Source organism: Furipterus horrens, unplaced genomic scaffold (genome assembly GCF_987537825.1).
Source record: "Furipterus horrens unplaced genomic scaffold, mFurHor1.1.pri manual_scaffold_10, whole genome shotgun sequence".
Taxonomy (NCBI): domain Eukaryota; kingdom Metazoa; phylum Chordata; class Mammalia; order Chiroptera; family Furipteridae; genus Furipterus; species Furipterus horrens.
In genome coordinates, this window is record NW_028327180.1 from 33,653,860 (window position 1) to 33,678,428 (window position 24,569).

At 36.9% G+C, this 24,569-nt stretch overlaps 1 protein-coding gene across 6 annotated transcripts in view; it reads left to right on the top strand.

The window, feature by feature from the left end:
* XKR6 (XK related 6) overlaps positions 1–24,569 on the top strand; it is a 69,475-nt gene that overhangs the window by 39,426 nt on the left and 5,480 nt on the right. For 2 of the 6 annotated variants that reach the window (XR_016513417.1, XR_016513418.1), the window contains one exon: positions 22,667–22,781. The exons of 2 other annotated variants lie outside the window; for them this stretch is intronic. Coding sequence is in view for 1 of the 4 variants with exons in the window: in XM_090288974.1 (XP_090145100.1) it covers positions 5,664–5,673 (10 nt within the window). In the remaining 3 variants the exon portion in view is untranslated. Of the gene's footprint in view, positions 1–5,663; positions 5,759–21,185; positions 21,322–22,666; positions 22,782–24,569 lie in introns of those variants that run through there. 2 more of the 6 variants (XR_016513419.1, XM_090288974.1) reach the window with 2 other exon arrangements.

The following is a 24,569-nucleotide window of genomic DNA, read 5'->3' on the forward strand; positions in this document are numbered from 1 at the left end:
ATCATTTCTTTAAAGGCTCGTCTCCAAATATAGCCACATTCTAAGGTTCTAGAAGTTAGGCTTTCAGCATATAAATTTTTGGGGGACATGGTTCAACTCATGACACCTGTCAACAACTTGGTATTAACAGTTGTAATTTTAGCCTTTCTAATAGATGAGTCATAGTATCACATTGTGGTTTCAATTTGCATTTTCCTAATGACTAATAATTTTGAGCATATTTTTATGTGCTTATTGCCATCCATGTGTCTTTGGTGAAATTCAAATTTCATGTCCATTTTAAATTGATGTTGTTTCGTTTCTTACTATTGAATATGGAGAAATTTTTATTTTGGATACAAGTTCTTTATCAGATACATACTTTGAAAATACCTTCTCCTAGTCTCTGGCTTGTCTTTTCATTCTTATAATAGTATCTTTTAATGAGTGGAAATTTTAAATTTTGATCAAGTTCATTTTATTAATTTTTTCTTTTATGGATTGTGCTTTTGGTGTCATATTTTAGAGATCTTTGTCAAACTGAAGAACATAATTTTTTATTTTTTAAAGATTTTATTTATTTATTTCTAGAGAGAGAAAAGGGAGGGAGAAAGAGAGGGAGAGAAACATCGATGTGCAAGAGAAACATCCATCATTTGCTTCACATACCTGCAGCTGGGACCCGGCCTACAACCGAGGCATGTGCCCTGACTGGGAATTGAACCGGCAACCTTTCAGTTCTCAGGCTGGCACTCAGTCCACTGAGCCACACCAGCCAGGGCCACAGAGATTTTTTTGCTATGTTTTCTTTTGGAGGTTTTATGTTTTTAAGTTTTACATCTCGGTCTAATGATTCATTTTAAGAGAGTTTTTATATATGGTGTGGATCAATTCTTTTTTTGGGAGGGGGTATATCATTCAATATCTAATTGTTCTAGTACCAGTTGTTGAAAAGATTATTCTTTATTGAAAACCTCGTACCTTTGTCAAAAATCAGTTGACCATAAATGTATGTGTCTATTTCTGAGTTCTGTTCTGTTCCATTGATCTTTTTTTAAAAAAAAATTTTGGTGCCAATACCACACTGTCTTGATTACTGTAACTGGGTTGCAGGTTCAGTCCCCAGTTGGGGTGCGTAGGTGAGACAACCAATAGATGTTTCTCTCCCTCGCTTTCTCTCTCCCTTCCACCTTCTCTAAAAAATAAATAACTAAATAAAACATTTTTTAAAAAGCTTTTGACTGGAAACATAGCTATTTCTTTTATATAATTTTGCCTATTTTGAAAATGTAGACACTTCAAATAAAAGTAGTCATTTTATGAAAATTCAGGGAACTGGGGATTTATCTATTTGTCCTTCCTGCTAGATGAATCCTAATTTTTCTGTTTCCATCAACCTGAAGACCCCCATTTTTATAACAGTATTTTGATTTTGATTTTTTTAAAAACAGGTTTCTTACTTTTGTTGTATAGAGCTAGGGAGGGCCCGAAAGGGAAATATAAAATTAAATGAGGTAATTTTGCTTCTTAATACCCTCTAAGCTTAATTATTTTGGTAAGAATCTGAAATCAAATATAGAATGAAAACTGAAGGTAGGCACACCATCTGAGAGCCAATCGTATAGTTTATACATCAAATCATAGCATTTATTCAGTAGCAGTTTGTGTACCTATGATATACTGTGTTGAATGAGAATCATTAACAAGAAACTTACTTGAAAAATGTAGTTTTCTTCTGTTATATTAAATATATAAATATAAGTATTATGTTATATTAAATGTCTATCCAGTGTTCTGTTCCTCAAATAAAATGATTCTGATTCTAACTCTCGGTTAGTCATACTAATGAGAGAAGATGATGGAAAAGCCTTATCTGCCCACATTTCAACAGGAGACCTAACAGAAGTCTGTCATTGTGGGAAATACTTGCAGGAATGGTTTTTAAGGGCAAGATTTTATTTAGCAGGTGTTTACATATAACTAGTTTCTAAGGTAGAGGCAGACATTCTCCTTAAGATTGTTGTTTACATTGAATTCAGGGACAGGAAGACCCCACTTTGCTGCTCTCCCATCTTCTAAGCCCCTTGTCTCTGACGTCCCTACCTGAAGCAGGCAGCCACCCCCTTCCAGCCCTGAAGATGCAGGAGCAGCCTGGCTCTGAAACTGGAGATGATGTCATCTGATTAGGCCTGTGATACAATGGAAGGCATAGGGTTATGTTTTGGGTGTGGGGTAGTTGTGAGACCTGACATTTCCTTGGGAAATAACATTCGTTGGTCTTAAAAATATCAAATTGTTGGGACAGGGAGGGTTTTGGGCCAAGGGTCTTTCAGCTGCTTCCCTATTTGACCTGCGGGTGAGACTTCCAGTAAAAGTTGGTCTGTTCTAATGCACACAGTTCTTCCAGGACTCAGCCTTTGTGGGTCGTAGCTTATAAGGTTGTTAGCATTTGTTGCTTTTCAAATCTCCCTGGAGACTTCCGAGGGAAGCTCCGTTCCCTCCAGCTCAGGGTCTGCTCTGCCTTGCATTTTTCATACGATAAAGTTGGAATCCTTAGCTTTTATCCCCTCTCCATGAGAGGAGTCTTTAGGATATTTTCATATTTGGCCCAGGGATCTGAGTGATGTCCAGGGTTCAGAGTGATGATTCGTTGCTCCAGTCCACCTCCAAGCTGCCTCTAAGAAAGAGAGATACTCTGTATGAAGCTGGCACCATATTTTCATAGTTCTATCAAAATGTGATTCTAGGTTAGAAACATAACAATGACAACACTGTAGTTCTGATGCCTAAAAGCAATAAAGCTTTTAATAAGTGTCCATTTAGATTCCAATTCCTGGTACCCATTTGCACCCTCTCCCTTGTGTGCTTGTATTTAAAGCCAATTATAGTCATTTGTTTACATTATAACTTTTATTCAATGTTTCCCTTCACTGTAGCTTAGATGTTAAATGAGTTCCTTTTCCTCATTTCCTTACAGAGGTTTATGATCTCAAAAATGTGTAAATTTACTTCTGACCCTTCTTTTTAACTTGAATATTTTTAGTCTGACTCTAGCAGACTTTTGTCTTTGGGGCATTTATTTTTGTTATTTCCATTAAAAGATATTTTTCTTTGCATATCACTTTACAGGTGGATAAAGTGTAAGTGGCAGAAACTAGTAAAAAGTCTACCAAGAATATATGTAGGAAGAAAAAAAACATGAAATAAAAAGTTAAAGATTAGGCCATCAGCAGTATGACAGAGTTTTAGTTAAGAGGAATTACTACAGATATAGAATGAAGTTGCTTATACAGTAGCTTTAGAACCACCACCTAGGACTACCATATACTGGCTTTCACTTTGAAGACTAGTAGATTACTTGATTGTATTAGATCAGTGCTTTTCAAAGTGTGGTCCTGGCACAGTAGCATTCTGTCACCTGGGTGCTTGTTAGAAATGCACATTTTTGGCCTCGCCCCAGATCTACTGAACCTGAATCTCGGGGGGCGGAGCCTAGCAAAACTGAAGTGGAAGGTCCACTGTTCTGGAGTTTAGAATATAGAGAAAACATGGCTGTTTGGGTCAGCAGTGCTAGGGAATAACACTAGTTATGTAAATAAGTACCCTGTTTTATTTTTATTTTTAAATTTATTTTATTGTTTTTTTTTTTTTAATTTTATTTTTGGGTTTTTCAATTACAGTTGTCCTGTTTTTTTGTTTGTTTGTATTTTTTTTAGGTTACCATTTTCCCCCCTCAGAATACCCTGTTTTAGAGATTCTTCTGGGGATTTTTTTTGTTATGTTGTGGTAATCCATGTTCTTAGCTATAATTCCAGTGGAAAAAAATTCTAGGGGTTTGAGATTGTATTGAATTGAGTGTTTATGTGTTTTGGTTCAACTCAGTGAACATCTTTCATTTTCTATAGCCTTACAAATCCCAGTCTTTCTCTGTATTTGTTACACAGACAGTGCAACTATACCCTCTATCTGTTTCTTTTAGGTTTTTAATCCGGATTATGTCTTTTTAGATTTCTATGTGGAAATGTGTGTGTGGATTTAACAATTGAAATATAGTTGAAAGATGTAAGATACAAGGAAGAGAGTCATAAGTAAAATAAAAGGCATGTTGGAGGCATTGAGTTTTTCTTTAAATTTATGACATGGAAAAATTTCTTGGAGACATTGTTAAATCTCATTATGTCAGTAAAACTAATATTTAAAAATTACTTTTGAATGGTTTGGCATAAAGTTCAAAAGATACACAAGGGTTTATCATAAAATTTCTTTCATCCTCGGCCCTTAGCCACCGATTCTCTTCCTCTCAAGTATCCAATGCAGTTTGCGTGTCCTTATATATATGTATACACACATACAATGTGTATATATATTAACTGTATATGTATATTTACTTTTTGCCATAAATAGTAGCACACTATACCTTTTATGATGGACAAATACATTTTTTGAAATCTTTTACTGTCACTGCTATGAGTAATATTGTAAGTGTATTTATGTATGCCACACCTACATACATACACACACACACCCCTAATCTCCACAAATGTTAATGAATTTCTAGAAGTTTACTGATTGTGTCAAAGAGTATGTGCATGTGTAATTTTGATATTGTCAAATTGCCTTCGATAATGGCTGTACTCAATTGAACTCCCACCAGCAATGTAAAAAGGTACTTATTTCTCCACAGTTGCACTGACAGAAAGTTTTGCATTTTTGCCAATCTGGGTGGTGAAAAATAATTTTTCAGTGTTTTAATTATTATAACATTGACCATCTTTTTATTTGTATTTCTTTCCTGTGAATTGCTGACAGCTTTTTAATGTACCTCTAACTTTTCATTTACTCAACAAATATTCTTTGAAGAACTTCCATCTGGCACTTTGTATGCTTGGGAAAAAATTAAAGAATTCACTGTGGGGTTTGTTTTTGTTTTTAAGATGGAAGAGACTTTGAAATGAAATATGCTGAAGAAGACAAGCCAGGGAGGAAGGTGTGCTTGAAAATACATGAAACAAAGTGGCAGTTGATAGAGGATTTAGGGAACCTGAAAACACCTTTTAGTTAGAGAGATACTTATATTGTGTGTGACATTAGGACATCATTTGTTGGTCTTCTGGTCTGAATTCAGGTAGTTTGACTATAATAGAATCTACTATTTGGAAACACATTTGTTTTCCCACAAGATTGGTGTTAGTAAAGTGGAATATAAAAAACCACTGAATATAAAAAGTCTGTTACAGTGATTCTGGTAGATGTGTACATATGTGGATCCAGTGTTCTTTATAAAGGCCCCTCTAACTTTACTTCTCACCTCCATGTTACTTCTGTGTTACTTCTCACTTTGTATGTCTCATGGCTTGTGATAGAAGGGCCACAGTATGTATCTTAGCCTGAAGGAGACACAGTGTTTCATATAAGTTTCTCAATAACTGATCTGCAGGCAGAGTGCACAGAGCAGTTAGGTCAGAGCAGATCCCAAGTAGGTGGGAATGAGAACTATTGCAGAGTAGTCAGTGATTTTTTTTAAAAGGCCAAATGTTAGCTATAGTAGGGAGCCCCTAGCCCCCATATCCTAAAGAAGTCCAGAGAGACCACACCACTTGGGTTCAAACTTTGAATGAACCCTTCCTTTCCGTATCAGTGCCCTTGGCACTCTCTCTGTAACATACGGGTCCTTCTTGCCCCAGATCCTGGTGAATCCAAGGAGGGTGGACGGACTGCTGGGAAGAGAGGAACCTGAATTTCCCCTTGAAGACTTGCTGAACTACCACATTGCCGTAATGTAAATACCACTGTAAAACACTTGTTCTTTGGGAAACTTAAAAACTGCAAACTTGGGTCTTGACTGAAAAGTAAAGAGGAAATAAATTTAACTATTTACTAAGAATATATCATTTTGGAAGCATTAAAATATTAAACTATAAACTGAGAGTGAACCGTTTAACAGCATTCCCCCTCAATAAATAAGTGAAACCAGCCACTAAGTAGTTTTACTTGATTTTAAATTCTAGAACTGAAAAGGACTTACTTGTCTTTCCAGAAGTATATGTTTTAAATATATAATGAGATTGCTTTTTCTGTGACTTTGAATAATTAATTTTACTTTATTGTCAGCCCCCCCCCCCCATTTTAAAAGAAATATGGTGAGGGATTTCCTGTGCAATCTGGAACTAAGAATTTAGAGTTGACACTTGAGCTTTGTATCTCAAATATTCCTTTTCCTAATCTCCTGTTATATATCAAATAGATGAGCTTTTTAAAAGTGAAGATTGAATTGTTCTCTTACATTTATTGTGAACAGGCACAAAAATGGAAAGGATTATTCTTTGGACAGTTAACTTTGCTGGGTAGAAAATATTCCTCTTTGTTTTGTTTCCTAGTCCTCCTTTTCACTGTTATTTAAAAATATTAGGTGAAAATGCAAACTTCAAAAGGAGTAGATTTGGGATTTAAAATTCAGGTAGAATTAAGGTATTATAACTTACTTATATAACATTTAACACTAAAGTTTGTAATCTTTTAAAAAATGGTATTTTATAGTTATCCATGCCCCATGAATATTGTCATTCAATTTTAGAGTCAGTTATTAACTCTTGAAAAAGAGATGGTTTGAGCATCTGGTGGTCTGCCTGTGTGAATCGAAAGCAGATCTATAGACCTTTGATAACATTTAAAGCCAAGGATGAGCCACTCAAGAAATACCAGATGACAACACTTTTTTTGAAAGTCCCATCAGTGGAACAGTGAAAAAAAATTACTTAAATATTTTTACAAACATTACTGCCGAATAAACTTTCAAGTTTTTAACACCAGGAGTATTTTCCACAGAAAGAAGAAGAGAGCCCTCCCTCCCCCAATAATCTATCTTACTAAATTGAGAAATCACTTGGCAGATGAAAAGGAAGTCTTCTTTGAAGGCAGCAATTTATCTTATTCTCACTTTTGAATTGTGGTATCTGTTTTAAAGCACATGGTACAATAGGAAATATTCATTAGGGTGATTGTCTTTACAAAAAGGTTAACGTATAGTGAACTCTGTTGTGGAAACAGGAGGCGTGCACTACACAAAAGCTTGCTTTCAAAATGGGTTAACATGAAGTTACTGCAAATAGAATGATTTAATTCTTAAAGTTAGAAGAGCCTTTAGAGATAATCTAATTTAGCTCAGTCTCCTAATTTTATAGCCGCAGAAACTGAGACTTGGAGCATTTAAATAGCCGATGCAGCACCCACGGCTGGTTGGTGTGGCAAAACTGCACTGGAGCCAGAGCTGCTTGCTTGTGGGTAATCTCACTGTACACAGTACTATGGGGTAAGACAGAGTCCCTCGAAAAATTTACCTATGTACACTTCACTGATAACTCGGCATGACCACCTCATGAATCAAAGCAATGCTGAAAAGGATAGAAATTTTAGGTAATACCAATATTTTTGAATTACTATAGATCAAACTCCTAAAAGATGCCTGCATTGTGGTTTTGACTCCATCGCACAGTACATTTGGTCTGTAGTCATCTTTGCACTGTTCATTTCTAATTAGTGAAAAATACTCACTTTTATATTCTTTTGGATTCAAAAAGGGTGTTTTACATTTCCAAGTAAATAGCTGTCTTTGACTAGCCTTTCGTTGTTAATTTTTAGCTCCCATGCAGTTTGGCTAGCAGATTTGGCTTATGTTGGTTTTTCTTTTGGAATATGTTGAAATTTTCTTCATTGCCTAATACATAATCAGTGTTTGAATATGCAAATGTATATTTGGGAAGAATGTGTATTCTTGTTAGGTACAAACATGCATAATGTAGCTTATTAATAGGTCTTTCAAATCCTTTATATTCTTACTTAATTTTTGCTGGTTGATATGTTGCTTTCTGAGAAAGGTTTTGGTGTGGTCTGAATGTGTCCCCCCCAAATTCATGTGTTGAAACCTAATCCCCAAGAGGATAGATAGTCTTAGGAGGTAGTGTTTTTGAGAGATGATTAGTGATCACATGAAGGACATTAGTGCCTTTATAAATGAGTCCTGAGAAAGCTTCCTCAACCCCCTTCTATCAGGTGACATACAGTGAGAAGCCTACCCTCACCTGATCATGTTGGCACCCTGATCTTAGATGTCCAGCTTCCAAAACTTCAGGGAATAAATTTCTGTTGTTTATAGGGTAACCAGTCTGTGGTATTTTGTTACAGCAGCCTTAATAGACTAAGAGTTGTTAAAACTTTCATCAGTAAATGTTTGTCAAGTTTTCTGAAATTTTTATGGGACCCATATTGGTGGATATATATATAATTAATTATTTTTATATTCTTAGTGGGTTATTTTTATTTATTAGTATAAAATATTCCTCTTTATCTTGTTTATTTTATTTTATTTTTTTATCTTAGGTTCTATTCTAGTACTGATATGCCTGTTTCTTTACTGTTTTCTTTTTGTATACCTTCCACATCGATTCTCTACTCAGATGAACCCACCTTAGAGAGACCTGTCTGACAACCTTATAGCAGCCTCTGTTTCTCTCTATCACTTTAGTCCACTGAGGCTTCTAATCCCACATTGCTTCTTAACTTTACATCACTCAAGTGTTCTTGGTTATTAATGGTCTGCGTCCCACTTGACTGTATTAGCTTGGAGAGAGCAGAGGTGATACTTGGTCCTCCCTTCCTTCCTTATCTCATTCCCATCTTGAAGAGTCTTGATATATAGTAAGCATTTTATGAAGGTTGAATGAATGACTCTTAAATTTCCTCTCCAAGTTAAATATTCTCATTTCACTCTCTTGTTCTATATAACTTCATATCTGCATATTTTGCCATCTTGATCACTGTTAGTTTACTGATCCTTCTCATAAAATGTCTGGGACCCTCTTAAGATGTTTACTACCAGTATAGTAGAACTAATTGTCTCCATGTTCTTAATACCACAATTCTATGCATACTTTCTAATACTGTGTTGCTTCTCTGGTACTATCCTTATCCTGATTTCCAGTAAACTTGCTGGAAACTATAAATCTCTGTTTTCTATAACTTATACCTCGGGGTTAAAAAAAATGGTGCAGCAGACAAGTCAACATTTCATTATGCACTATTTCACCTTGTTTAAGATTGAGGAGGGGAACACAATAGGGAACCTAGGCCTTTGATTATGTCGTCGTCGGCAGCCGTCCGTCTCGAGAGACGATGGTGTAGCTTCTTAAGAGTCTATCTGCACCGCCGAGAATGGCTGTGCAGTCCAACTCGGGAGTGACACGGTATCTGTCTCCTCCCGTGTTGAATCGACATCTTGCGATGACGCTGGAGTCTCTCCAGTGAAGCTGAAGCTACAGAGCCTGGGCAGGGTGATATGGAGGGTCTGCTGTTGCCCATGCAGCAGACCCCCCCTCTCTTCACAGCTGAAGGGTCCAAGGGAAAGACGGAGTCAATACAGCTTGGCTTCAGGTGCGCCGCAGGAGTTGCCGGTGTTGACTACAACGTCAAACCGCCTTAGGGACTCCGGCTCCGGATTTTCTGTCGGGGTTTACTCCCTTAGCCTTTCCCCTGAAGAGGTATGCCGCAAGGCAGCGGAGGTTTTTTGGAGTCAGAGTTTTCCTTCTCTGATGTGCCCTGACTGGAAGATCGAACCAGCGACACTTAGCTCGCAGGCCGACGCTCAATCCACTGAGCCAAACCAGCCAGGGTCTTTGATTATGTAGAACCACCGAAATAACAAACCTTGGAAATATGTGACCTCGGGACTTACTATTGAGCAGTAAAAAACAAATAATTAACATATCTTGATATTATTAATTCTCCTAAATTGTATGGGATTAAAATTATTTCCAACAGAGCTGCTCTGAAGTAGAAAAGATTACTTTTCAAGGAAGCAGTTTTATGTCCTTGGAAATATTTAAGCAAAAGTTGAAAGACACTAGACTTGGGATTTCAGCACTGGTGAACGTTTGGATTACGTGACCTTAGATCTTTCGTAATGAAAAGATTCAGGCTTTGCCATCCTAAGAGTAAGATAATGAAGCACTCCACAGTTGAGACAGAAGAAGTTAGGGTCCACTTAGCTTCTCCATTTATGTCCCCTTGGCTCTGCCTGGAGCTCTATTTCTTTGAGGGATGAATGTGGAGCCTTTTTTCTCAGCATCTTAGGCAGCCCATTCTCCTTTTTCTGAATATGTTGTCTGTTGCTTTATAGTTTCCAGAGGGAAGGAGATAGGACATCAATGTGTTTTGGTTTAAAAGAGTTTTTTCATGGTTTATATGCACTGATTTACTAAGAGAACAGAGCGTCTTGGATATGAGAGGCTTTGTTTTACTATAGTCATTTAAATACTCTTAATCTTTTTAGATTAGTTTTTTCCTTTTAAAAAATGGACCAATTATTCCAGTCTTATGCACAGAGGATGTTGCAGGGACACAGTGAAAATGATAATACTTTGGAAAATAATTGTAGTGGTAGTCATTTATTAGAAATATTTTGTGCTATTTGAGTTCATAAGTTGCAAGTACATTCTTTATTATATTGAGATCAAGGTAAGTAGTTCATTATTAAATTATTGTCACCCTTTGAATTTCGAGATGATAGTGAGAAACTAAGTAATTTAAAAAACAAAAACGAAATACAGATGAATCTACTTTTGTTCATTATGGACATTATCAGAAACATCAGATTTAAATCATTCTCAATGTTTAATTGGTTTATCTGATTTTATATTAGAAATAAAAGCAAAAAAAGTTTGAATTCGGGTTTCAGTTCCTAATATACCTTCTAATACCAAAGGTGGTGTGAAAAAACAGGACTGTCCACATATTATTGTGAAGTTTCTTTTTGAATTTAGTTTTTCTTTTCTCATAAAGTGTATTTGGCTTAAGCTATCAGTAAAATAAATTAACGTGCATGGTTAAAAACAAGTTAAAAATAATGAGTCTTCCATTCCATATTACCACAACATTTCGGAAGTTGTAAGATGAACTTGAAAGTAAACACGTTTGTCTCCTGGAATGGCGGCATAACTGACAAGTGGTCATTTCAGGAGGTTCTTTTTTTCTTCTCACTATTAGACTTCTGTTTCTTCAACTCTCCCAAGACACGTGCTGCTATTAAAACTTTGTCTTGTCCAGCCCTACCTTCCTCCATTTCCTTGCCTAACAGGATTTTTTGTTTTTAGACCATGGCTAACCCTGAGCGGTTAGCCAATAGGTGTAAATTCAATTTTGGCCTTTCTGTGCCTCTCTATGTTACGTATTTCAGAGACAGTTTGAAGGATTCTTGTCTTTCGCTCTCAGGCAGCCATGTTAGCTTCCTTGGGTAGTGATAGACTCCACGTCTTTTTCATTCCAGTCCTTCAAGAAGTATCAATTCTGTATGTTTCCTGCCTGGAAAGCTTCTGTCTTTTCCCTAGTGATTAGTCTAGTCTTCAACCCTGGAATTGTGTTAATAGATGTTTATGCACCTCACCTCCCAACCTTTATTTAAAAAATGAACCTGGAAATGCCTGAAGACTGATTTTGGCCTCGCTGTGCCCTGCCAGTTGTACCATGGGTGCCAGTGGCCTTTGTGAGTGCCTGCTGTGTTTAGAGGTAAGAGGTTCACTTCTGCCTTTCCCTGCTGTGCTGCCTGGAGCAGCAGTACTTGTGCCGCTGGTCTTCAGCTCAGTATGCCAGGCTGGCTTCGTGGGCAAGCAACCTGTGCAGGTGCATGGCTTCACACTTCGGTTTAATGTTTTCCCGTTGCTATCTTGATGTTCTTAATTTTTTTTTACAAAGACCCTGCATTTTCGTTACTCACTAGGCCCTGGAAATTATGTAGCCTTCCAATTGATAAGCTTTTATGCATTGCCTGCTCTCTCTCCTCGATTTGCTTCTAGCTTTCCCTGGAAGCTGCCTCATAGCTAGCTATCTTCTGCACACCCATTTACTTCACCCACCCCACCACCCCCTCATCCTGTCAGTGGAATCTACAGAAAATCAGAAATCTGAGTTATCGAATGGTGTAGCTGGTATCTGTTAAGGCTACCTGTTACTATATTCACAGCTGTTTTAAGGTTAGTCTTCCCTTAAGAGCCACAGTAATCATTGCATTATGTTTATATTTTCATTTGGGTCCTTTAAGTCGAACTATTAATATTTTTAGATTTTGATAGCTGCATATCTGATATTTGTGTGATTTAGCCTGCTTACATCAGTCTTATGGGAACATAACATTTATTTGAACTGAGGTGGGCTGCCTTCAATGCCCCAGCTCGGTGAAAACTCCCTGTCCAGCAGAGATTTCAGGATCACGGATGAGAGAGAATGAAATTACCTGGATACTGTCTTTTGTCTGGGAGGAGGAGAGGTGGCAAATCTCTCTGGTGGAGAAGAGCTTGAATATTCTCTCCTAGTCCCTTTTATTGAGGAAGGGATTTGGGAGATACGAGGTCAAGACTCATGAATTATCATTAGCTTTAGGTGCTTGGGTTACAGTTGGCAGTTGCAGATGTCAATGTAAAGAACACAGTGGCCACTCTGTGTCAGGGCCTGTTAGACATCCTGGCGCCACACTGACATCAGGTGCCAGGCTTTACACGTTTTTTTGCTACACACTGTTTATAGTTAACTAAGAGATACGAAAAGCAGAACAAGCTCTAATGCATAATATGCATCCTTTAAATCCAATTCCCATGGGAACTTTCTGAGTGGCCTTCAAGTCATGCCGGTCTCTGGCCTTCCTGGTGTTCCAGTCAAGTTTCATAAGGTTCTTAGGAGCCTGGCTCATGGGTGGGGCTACAATTCTCGAAACCACATAGAACGGTCCCCTACATGAAACTGGAAATACTGGTGATAGATTGTTAAGGATCTTGAATGCTTGCCAACAGATCTGGACTCCCAGCTAGTCAATTGTCTTTGAAGCATTATGTAATATATGTGAAATGACTTTGTAAGCTTCAAATTTTTGTTAAGTGCCATTTGTCTTAAAAATAATTATCATCTTTGGGTACTGTTGGTAAGAATGTAAACTGGTATAGCCACTATGAAAAACAGTATGGTGGCTTATCACTAAGTAAAAAATAGAATTACTACATGATCAAGCAGTTCCGCTTCCAGATATATACCCAGAAGAATTAAAAGCAGGGTCTTGAAGAAATATTTGTACACCCATGTTCCTAGCAGTGTTATTAACAAGAGCCAAAAGGTGGAAGCAACCTAAGTGTCCATTGATGGATAAGTGGATAAACAGAATGTGGTCTGTATGTACAAATGAATATTGTTCAGCCTTAAAGAGGAAGGGCACATTAAAAAAAAAAAAAAAAACCACCATGAATCTGGAGGACATTATGCTGAGTGAAAGGAACCAGACATAAAAGGGCAAATAAGGTACGATTCCACTTATGTGAGAGACCTAAAGTAGTCAAATTCATAGAGACAGAAAGAAGGAGAATGGTGTTCTGGAGGGAAGTGGGAAGGGAGAATGGGCAATTATTGTTTAATTGTAACAGTTCCAGTTTTGCAAGATGAAAGGTGTTCTGGAGCTATATAGTGGTGCTCGTACAACAATTTGAATATACTTAATACTACTGAACTGTTTACTTAAAAATGGTTAAGATGGTAAAAAATAAAAAAAGTACTTAGTTGTATATTTTACATCAAGGAAAAATAAGGAAAATAATAATCCTCATCAAGTCAAAGAGAGAGGAAGTGGGTGAAGATACAGGTGGATAAAAAATGACAGAATGTTGATAGTTGCTGAAACTGAGTGTGGGCACGTGAGGGTTCATTGCACTAGTCTGTTTTGTATACATTTGAAATTTTCCGTATTTGTCTTTAAGTTTAGAACACTAAATTTGTCGATCATGGGCTTATAGTGGCTGCTGTTAACACCCTTCATTACTAATGGACATTTTCAGTGAAGAGAGGGATGTGGCTAGTGAGGAGTGGCAAATTGAAGCTTTCTGACTGACTGCCAGAGTGATACTGCTTTTCACAGAAAAGGACACTGGATGGGCTGTGACCTCAGAGGGCAAGTATCTTGTAGGAAGTTAAAGTACATGAGTCCCCCTCAGATGCTCTCCTTTAATTAGAACAGTTACTGACCGAGCCCAGGAAAATACTAACCATTTTTTACTGTGGATCAGTATTCTTAATTACTATATACTTTTTTCCTGATGAGCCAAAAAGAGTTGTACACTTGTGGCCTGTGTCATTGGGAACTACAAATAAATGACACATTTATCCAACACTAAAGTTAATATTAAAAACACTGTGGCCTGCACTTCATAAAGCATGAATTTGTCACAGACGTTTCTATGTTAAGTCAGTGTGATTCTGTTTTCCAACACTGGAACTTTTTTCTCTTTCTTTTTCAATTCCAAATACCATACTTTCCCATCATGAGCAGAGTATCCCCTGCCCAGTTATGGCATGTTTCAATTATTAATCTGATCATCTTTTAGACAACACAGTATCTTTCTCTTATTAGGACTGATGCATCCATCAAAGGTCTGTGAACATCCTAATCAGCTAAGAAAACTAGACACTGGAAAGCAGAAATATTCTGATGTGTATGCACATTAAACTTCAAAATGTATGAAATTTGGTCTTTAAGCTGTTTTAAAACAGGACGAAGCCGATGAGAATTTTTTTTATCAGTATGTTTAAATTTTATAGAGTTCTTTCTCTTGGTTATAAAATACATATAATATGGGGGATTTAGTACAAGAACAACAAAATTACACTTCTATTTGTATAGAAAACATCTAATTAAGTTTAATTGTATGATGGGCTGATTCTGGGCACAACTCAGATCATGCTGTAGGCATAAAAATACCTGCAAAGAGCTGAAAAATTTACAGCTCATGTTAGAGGAAGTATATTACTTTTTATTTTTTTGGAGTTTTTAAATTATAGTTAAAAAGTATATAGTAATACACTTTTAAAAATAAATATCACATTCCTTTCTAAGTCTGTATCAATAGTTCTTGTGGAATGTGGGCAGAACCCTTAAATGTTGAACCTAGCAAATTGACATCTTGCCCTACTTCCCAGAAGCAGGTGAGAAAACACTTGGTGCCGTACACCTAGGTACTGTGCTAAGCATGGAGCATGCCCTGTGATCTGAGTGTTCTGTTCCTGGACTAAAGTTGTAATAGGGCATTTATTTAAACACATTTCTTGTTTGACTTCATTAAGTATTTTATCACTAAGAGAAAATAAGGCAAATCCATAAGTTTAGGCAATTTCAAATGTACTTTTAGTAAAGAGTTTTACTAGATATGGTTGAATTCTTGTTCTGTTGTAATTAACTTTTCATCAGTCTGTTTTCTTCCAAAACTGATCTGTCCAATGTGTAAATTTTGAACACTTACTGTGTACAAAATATTGAGCTAAATACTGAGAGAAGCGGAAGATTAAAAAAAAAGAAAGACAGCTCTTGCTTTCAAGCTCAGGATAGAAGTCATCTCAGAAGCTGAGCGAGTAGTCAATGGATGAGAACTGAGAAAACTCCGGGTATTAGGAGTACATAGCCAGCTTTAAGGGAGTGGTGGAGTAGAGGTCACACTGCAGAGAGGTAAGTCGGGAAGGGAATGAATGAATGCAGTCTCCTTGCACTTAGGATAAAGTCTAAGATCCTCTTTGTGCCATGCAAGGCTGGAGGATCTGGCTCAAGCATTTGCTCTTCTTCAGTGTGTTTTCGTCACATTGCCCTTATTCTGATTCTCCAGTAACCCTGTTCTCTCCTGTCTGAGGACTTTCACGTATCTACTGCCCTCTACCTGGAATGTTGCTTCTCTTATTTTGCGCCTGCCCAGTTGCTGTTCAGCCTTTAGATCTCAGCTTAAATGCCACTTCTTCCAAGAGACTGCCCCAGGGCTGCTGTGTAAGACCACAAGAGCTGTGCACCTTGGCACACCTAGCCTTCAAGAAGAACACCCACTGCAGTTGTGCAGAATGGCAGCCTAATCTAAATTAAGTCTGCCTTTTGGCGCTGTCATGGCCTCAGGTGCTTTTACTTCCTGACAGTTAACATTTTGAACCCATAAATGTATCTGAATTTCTGTATAATAGAACTATAAGCTCCCTGAGGGGAGGCCATGTCACTTTGTACCCCTAGACCTTGGCATGTAGTCAATTTTCAGGAAATATTTTTGAATGAATGAACAAATGTATAGATCACTTCAAGTTTGTGAGTTTGGCAGTAAAGAAAAAGAAGGTAGGACATTAGCTGAAATCAGTGATGTGTTCAAGGAAATGGATCATGGATTGGTCTTAGGATCAGGAAACTTGAATGTGTCTGTAGGCCAAAGGAAAGGGACATTCAAGTGAAACTGAAGACGTAAATGAATGAGCTAATAATTAATGGATTAAGGTTCCACAGGAGTTATGTGGTAGAGAAAGAGTTATCCTTAGAAAGAAGATTCCTGTTTACCCTTAGATAGGAGAGAGAGAAGTGTTTGGAAATAATAAATTAGTAAGTGCTCAGGTAAAGTTAGGTAATATGAATTAATCTGCAGATAAATGCTACAACACTGTCAATTACAGTGGCTTAATATCTAAAGAAAAACGCTGTTGCAAAGTGTTCAAAATCATGGACATACCCAGTGGTCAGTGTACCATGGCTGACAGTCAGAAACTATGCATTGTAATTGTTAGACCCATTTGCTAGTTTGGGGGGTGGAGGGCTCCTGTAATTGCCAAAATCTAGTCGTGCCAGCGTCATTGTGCCTCCTCTTGTCCTGCTGAATAATCGAGAACTTCTGTCTCTGATCAATGCTGATTTGGGACAAATGAGAGAAGAACGGCAGAGTTAAGATCATTTTAAAAGTGGACAAATATTTTTTATCGCATTTTGCTTTGTTTCCTACCTGGGAGACTGATTTTCTTCAGTGATGTTTTTGTGGAAAGCCTGACCAATTTGAGGTACTCTGTCTGTAATAGTGGGTGTCTCATAAAATGGCAAGACCGTATTTTTAAAGGAACTGGGTTTGGACCTAGAGTCTAAGAGCACTGCAGAAATTTATAGCAACAGCACTGTTTTACTGGATTAGCACTGTTTCCCTGGCATTAGGGGATTTGCTGAACAACTGATGACTAACTTTGTGGCACACGCTGAGTTGTTATTGGGTAGTCCATTAAGTCCTTAAAAGTAATCTGAAAACCTTGTAATGTGCTCCTAAATTTATAGGAGTCAGGCGTGAAAGTGTACTTTGCATGCCGTAGTGTGCTGCGCCGATTTAAGAACATTAGAAGAAGCAAGTAGTTCCCAAGTTTGAGAAGCCTGTGCCAGTTAACATCAAGGGTGACAGCCGAGCACCTGTGTGGTTCTGTCCCCCAGCGAATTTTCACATTCACAGGGTGGCTTGTGAAACCTGACTCAAGGCTATGAAAACCCCTTTCTATTTTAAGAAATCAATCCAGAGTTTTGAAATGTTGAAATAGCAAAGCATCCTTGAAAAACATTGACGTTCTAGACTAATTATTCATGTAACAAAAATTACAATAGATGTTATACAGTGATAAGTAAAAAGTATTTACCCGCACTCTCTAAGTTTTCACTTTCTAGCCTTCCATAATGCTTGTTTCCTTCCTTTCTTACTCATGTGTGTTGCACTCCTTTAAACATTTTTTTTACATGAACGACAGTATATATCTGTTCACAGTGTCATTTATGCAAAATACTAGGACACCTTTCCACAGCTACATGAGATGTAACACTTTTTTTAAAACACCCTCTTTTGACAGACTTTAGGATTGTTTTCCAAATTTTTTACCCTTCATTTTTGGTTTATTAAAAATTCTGCTGCCCTGGCTGGTGTGGCTCAGTGGATCAAGCGCCAGCCTGAGAACTGGAAGATTGCTGGTTCGATTCCTGGTCAGGGTGCATGCCTGGGTTGCAGGCCAGGTCCCCAGCTGGGGGTGTACAAGAGGCAACCAATCAATGTATCTCTTGCACATTGTTGTTTCTCTCCCTCTCTTTCTCTCTCCCTTCCTCTCTCCCTAAAAATAAATAAATTTATTTTTAAAAAAATACTGCTGTAGTATTACTATAGTCTCCCTATACAAATAGTTTTGATTACACGTGAGAGGAAATCCAAAGGATCTAGTCCTAACCATCAAATTTTTGGGTCAAAAGCAAGTGGGTTTTTAAATTTTGGTAGCTATTGCCATTGTTTTTCAAAAATGTAGTGGCAGTTTGCACCTCTCCCCATGGAATATTTGAGTGCCCATTTCCCATGCTCTTGATAATCATTGTCTATTAGCATCTCACTTTGCTTTATATTTTTGGGAAACTTTGGAGGTATTTTCCTATGTTTATAGGTCATTTTTATTTCCCAGTGAATGTCTGTAGTCATTGCTCGGTTTTTAGTGGATTGTCCTTTTATTAGCAATTTGTAAAAATTGTGCATATTAATATTTGCTGTTAATATTTTCATCAGCCTACTGTTTATTTTTTGTTTGGGTTGGCTTTTGCCTTTTCAAAAATCAATTAGGGTTAGGTTAAAAGTCATGATTAAGTTCTTGTGCTTTAAAATTTATTTTTAAAAATATTACCCATGTTTTCTTTAAATATTTTTATAGTTTCAGGATTTAACTTCAAATGTGATGTATTTGGAATTTATTTGACTTAAGGAATAAAGGCAGAAATCCAGCTTTAACTCTACCAGCTATTGTCTCAGCTTCATTTTTTGAGCACTGTCACTTTTGCAGAATCCTTCATTTGCGATTTTCTGACTGATGTATGTGTGATGTTAGTACCATCTAGATAAAACAAGTTGGAGTTGAGTTGGGAAAGCTGTGTATGTGATGTTGTAGGGTTCCCATGAAAGTTAAAAGTGCTACTGCAACAAAATAATACAAGAAGTAAACAGCTTCTAATTTATTCTTTTAAAAAATAGAATGCTTAGCCCTGGCTGGTGTGGCTCAGAGGATCAGCCTGCGAACCAAGGGTTGATCCCCAATCCGGGCACACACCTGGGTTGCCGACCAGGTCCCCAGTGAGGGGTGTGTGGGAGGCAATCACACATTGATGTTTCTCTCCCTCTTTCTGTCTCTTGTCCCCTCTCTAAAAATAAGTAAACAAAATCTTTTAAAAAAGAAACAACAACAAGAACAATAAAATAGAATGCTTATGGTTTTTGCTTAGGTTAGGAGATGAGAGATATATGTGTCAGAAGAGAGATCTTAGAATCCAATCCGTTAAGTGCTGGGAGCAAAAAATAAACTAAGACTCCCGGGACCACAGTGTTCAGTAATTCGGTTAGTGCAGGAATTTTCAACCTTTTCCATGTCATGGCACACATAAACTCTATTAAAATTCTGTGGCACACCAAAAAATAGATATAATTTTGTTTCATTCACACCAGACAGCTTTTGTTGTGTTTGCTGCTGTCATTTTTTAATTTGACTGTGGGAAAAGAGCCCAGTGCTCCTGACTAAATAGTCAGTATTACATGTTTTAAGAAAAAATTCTTGCAGCACACTGGTAGAAAATTTCTGGATTAATGTATTGTGAGAGTCTTTCCGTTTAAAAAAAATCAGTTTAAACTCTGGTAATGATATTCCTGAGAATTATTTTATATTGAATTTTCTTAAGTAAATAGACATTGTTTTTATAGAAATTTAATTTTATGATTTGTTGAAATTTATAACTAACTTACTGGAATCCACTGATCTTATTAATTGGGAGACCTCAATGGACCATTCTTGAGGTGACAAATGGAGTTTTATGATTAGTATAAGTTAAAACTGAGTATAAAGTTACTTGTCTTAATAAGGTACAAAACACATCTTCTGACTTCATCATTAAAGGCCTTGACCAAAGTGGAAATAGTGAAAATTGTGGAATTCGAAGAACCAGTGTCAAAGTATTTGTTGTAGTTGCTCTATTGGGGTTGGACGGATCGGTTCAGGGAAAATCATGGGAACTGTAACTTGTATAGCAAAAAAAACAAAAAAACAAAAAAACAAAAAACTATGATTCGAGCAAAAAAGAGAAATGAAGCTGTGAATGTAGTAGCATGCATGAAGATAAAAAGTTAACTGAGGGAAAGATCTGAGTTTTGGAGAGGCAAATGAAACCTCTCACCTACTTTCAAGTTTTTGCGAAAGAATAGCAGCCAGGATGAGTTGAGAAGGGCTTTGGGCTAAATGATAGGTTCTCTTTGTTGATGCAGGACAAATTTGGGAACAAATAAATGAATGTTTAAGGCCTAAAGTAGAAAGTTCATCTAAGAGTTATGTATTCTCTGAAATTTATTGCAACTGAAAAGAGCAGGAATGAGCCATGTACTTGGTAAAGGTGGAAGAATTGACTGTTGACAAATAGGATCATCACAGTTTTCCTTGATTAACATTTGAATGTATCAAAATATAAAACTTACAGAATCATCTTATGAACATCAGTGGGAAATGATCTCTCAAATCTTACTGATTTTGTTTTTTAATGTTTTCACTTGAGACAAACCATAGCCTAAAACCTAAATATGACTTAAAACGCTTCTTTGTTATTCAAAATATTTAAGCTTAAATTACAGTTTATTACATTAAAGCGTGGTTTTGAGACCTATAAACTTAAGAGTCAGACCACTTAACATTGTAACATTTGTCTAGATTAAATTTAGTTGGGCTCAACATGAAAAATTATGGAAGATAAGATAATTCAGAAGTGTGTTTATTGCTTTTGATTTTAGATGAACATAGGGCTTAATCTGAATCAAGTGCCCATATTTTGATGTATTTTGGTAATATACCATATTCCCACAAAATTAAATAATTTAATTGCTATACATAGAACCAGAGGACAAATGCAAAACATCAATCAATAATGTTAGTATAGACTGTAGAGATAACTTATTAATTCTATTTAATTTAGTGGGTGTAACAAATTCATAAATATTTGTCTTCATTACATTATAGTTAGGGGCCATTAAGTACTCTTACCTTAAGCGATTTTTTGAAGGTGCTTGGTTGAGTTAACCTTACAAAAGAGTCTGAGATCTATATATGGGTTTGAAACTGCCAGAGCTCTCCAAATGAAGGAGAATTAATTTTCAGGATTAGTATAGGATTTTAAAAACATAAGCTTCACCTAAGAGACCAAATGTTGACTGGGGGTCACATACAGCATAAGATTTAGGCTTCTCAGTTGATTTTGTTTTAAATCCTACCATCTCATTCTGTTATATATACTGCCGTCCTTCCTGTCATGGAAACATATAAACAAAACTCATTTTCTTTTTCTTTAGCAATATAGCCCAGATTTGAGTCCAAAATATGGAAACAAAATGCTAAGTTCAGAACTCATCTTTCATATGCGGTATTTGACTTCCAGTGCTTAGCAACATTCAGTATTTGTGGAGTGAATGAATGCCTGACTGACTGTAGAAACAGGTTAGTCTGTCATGTTCTACTAGCATTGCTATTGGTACCACGAGTTCCAAACAGTCAAAAAAGATTGTTTTAGGGCCAGGCCATTGTTCTGGTTCAACATTACATGTTCTGTTGGTTCCAAAATGGCACCAGGACAAGTCAGACTGGACCTTGGTTCAGCAACCTTGGTACTTGAATTCTGGCTGAGAAAGAATTCAAAGCCAAGACTCAAACTATAAGAGAAAGTTTACTTAGAAAGTCACAGAGGTAGAAGAAGTGAGCTGTAAAAGAAATGGACTCAGAAAACAATTTACAGAGGCTATAAGGGCCCTTGGAGCTTAGAAGAAAGAGGCAAGGAAAACGCACCCATGGGACGGGGATGGTGAAAGGCATGGGTATGCTTGTGTTCCAGAAAGCTCCTCTCTGGTCCTCCATCCTTAGGGCTTTAAGGGCTGGGATTTTAGGATAGGTCTCCGGGGAGGATCTCAGTAGAATGTTCATCAGCTTTCCAGGTGTGTTCTTTCAGGGTCATGGTCTCCACTCCACTGATTGGCCAGCGCCAGTGTTGGTAGTCATCGCAGCTGGTCCTCATGCCAGCTGTGGCATCGTGGCATCACTCGTCTGGCTTGGCTGCTTCTCTGGGCCTGGGGCTGAAGCACAACTGAGACCTCGCTGTTATCCCTAGGGGTTAATGCTTCAGGGAGTGGCCGTGTAAGGGCCTGCCCTGGAGTCCAGGAGGCCACTCTTTAGCCCCTTGTTCTGCTGTGTGACTAGCAACCAGCAAGGGGAGGAAAGGTCAGGGGAGGGTCCGAGCCATATGAGCAGCTCTGTGAAAGGGCAGGGGGTCTAAACTGCATAACCAACAATATGCTAGGGAAATAAAGGTTACCTTTGGGGCGAGGTCCTTGTTTTCCCAGTTTTGCCTGTTGCTAGGCACCCTGGGGCTTTCCGCCCTGGTGACATTCTGTACCTGGCCTATCATTGTCCTTGCTCTGCTCTTGTCTAACTGCCTGCCACATTTTCTTTCTTGCCTTGTTTTATATGCATAAAGAGGAGCTAAGTTGCTAATGTCATTAGCTTCATTACTGATATTGTTACATTTAACTCTGTAAAAAACAGCAACTAACATTTCATAATCTCAGGAGATGAATAAAATCCTCCTCCCTGGGAATTAAATTGTTGTTATACCCAGCAGCTGACGGGATGAGAAGAGCACCCTTCCATTCTAAATAGGATTGTGATGCTCTGGATAGAAATGTGTACATTTTCATCTGTGATGAAAATTGGCGTCTAATATTTTATATTGTAGTATCATGTTAGAGATTTCATTCCATGAACATTCATTCACATGTATTTTTATTTTTAGCTCTAAGCCAAAGACATGAGGCCTAAGGCTGACAATGAGGTTGTTTTGAGGCCATCTGATTTCTGACTAGAAGGTGTGGCGATCGCCTCGTCCTGAAACCACTGCAGACAGAATGGTAATGGCAAACCAAAGAGAGAGGCCTTCGTGTCTTCCCGCGCCTGTCCTCCTACCCAGTTCTTTCCTTTGTAAAATTTAAAAATAAAAAAAAATTTTTCTGAATAGGTATTAACTGGTTCAGATGTTTCACAAAAGGATTAATTGTATACATCTACATATTAATTAAACCCTTTAGAGTTGTTAAAACCTTTTAAAAAAGTTAGCTCTACTGAGCTACTTATAGCAACAAAATACTTACTGCATGAAAATACCTGAGCCATTATGAATTTGCAGATTGAAATCATCTTCCTCCTTTGAAAACCAATAGGGTTTGCTCTTAAAAACAACCCTAGATTTCAGAAATTATTCAGACTAGAAAGTAAGGACTCTTGCCACAACTTTCTCTTCCTGTCATAAAGAATTTTGATGTGTCATGTATATGTTTTTTAAATGTAAAGTGCTTATTAAGAATGTTAGTTGTACAGTTAACTCTGCTTTAATTATCACATGTATTTTAGTTCAAAATATATTTTATAGTTGAAGGTAATAGCACTTTTTTTCATTACAGCAGAACTTCATGGGGTGGGGTGGGGGGCTTCTTATTAAGTTTATTCCAGTGGACCATGTTCTGATAAATATGTTATGTAGCAGGGCTTATAAGGCAATTACTAGGCCAAATCTTCTGGGAATAGAATTCTAATAGGTTCTTTGCCAAGTTCAGATTTTACACTAACCCATTCTTTCAGAATAAATGGTTCTTTATGTTCTTTCATTTTTCATTTCTACATGTAACAGTGTTAATAGTATCACAAATTTACTTATATTTAGCCTGAATTATGCATTTGATCAATTGATGAGATACTGAGAAGATGAAATTGTCGTTCCATTCTAGAGGTAGCACAGAGAACAAATTTTAAGGAACTGACAATATTTCCATGTATTTTCTTCTAGAGGCTCAGTTTTCACTAAGTTCTAAACACGACCTCATTTCTCTACAAACAGTATTACAAATAGCATTTTACAAACAATGTTTTCTCAGATATTGAGTGATTTAAAATTTCTGTGTTTTTTATTTGTGTATGTGACTTTCTGTGATGATAGACTTATTCACATGCCATATAAATCTAGGCACTGTTTAGTGTGACTTAAAGAGGCATGGTTTTATATCTGTGATTTCAATTTATACTTAAATAAGCCAGCCCAGCCTTGTTCTAAAGAAAAACCATGTACAATAGGATGTTCCTTTGTTTTACCTTATCTCCTGATGTGTTTTATTCTTCTGGAGATGTGAACTCTGAACTCCTGATTTTCTGTGGAAAAATTAAATAGGTTGGTTTTAAATAGCAAGATTTTTAAGCCTATAGAATTCTTTGTATAGTACACTTTTTTATATTGATGTTTTAATAAGTGATTGCTAATTGTTTTTATTTTTTAGAAATTCTCATTACTTCCTTTACCCAAACAAAATTATTATTTTTTCAAATAATAGATTGACTCTTTTTGAGGTTAGAAGAATTTTGAAGGTCAACTTTCTCATTCCATGTGCTACAAGTTAGTATGATAGAAGCCCAAAGTCTTTAACTGCTATCAATTGGCTAAAAATGTAGTTTTTAGAGGTATGAGTTACACAAGAATGAAATCAATAATTTTATTTCTGTACCTGAATGTCTGTCACTAAAATGGTAGCCTTTAAAAGAAGATAGGGAACTAATTCCACTTCAATTTAAAGCCTGAAATTGTACATGCAAAGATATTTTGACTCAGTAAATGTTAAATAAGTAATATGTATGAGTATACTGTAGTTTAA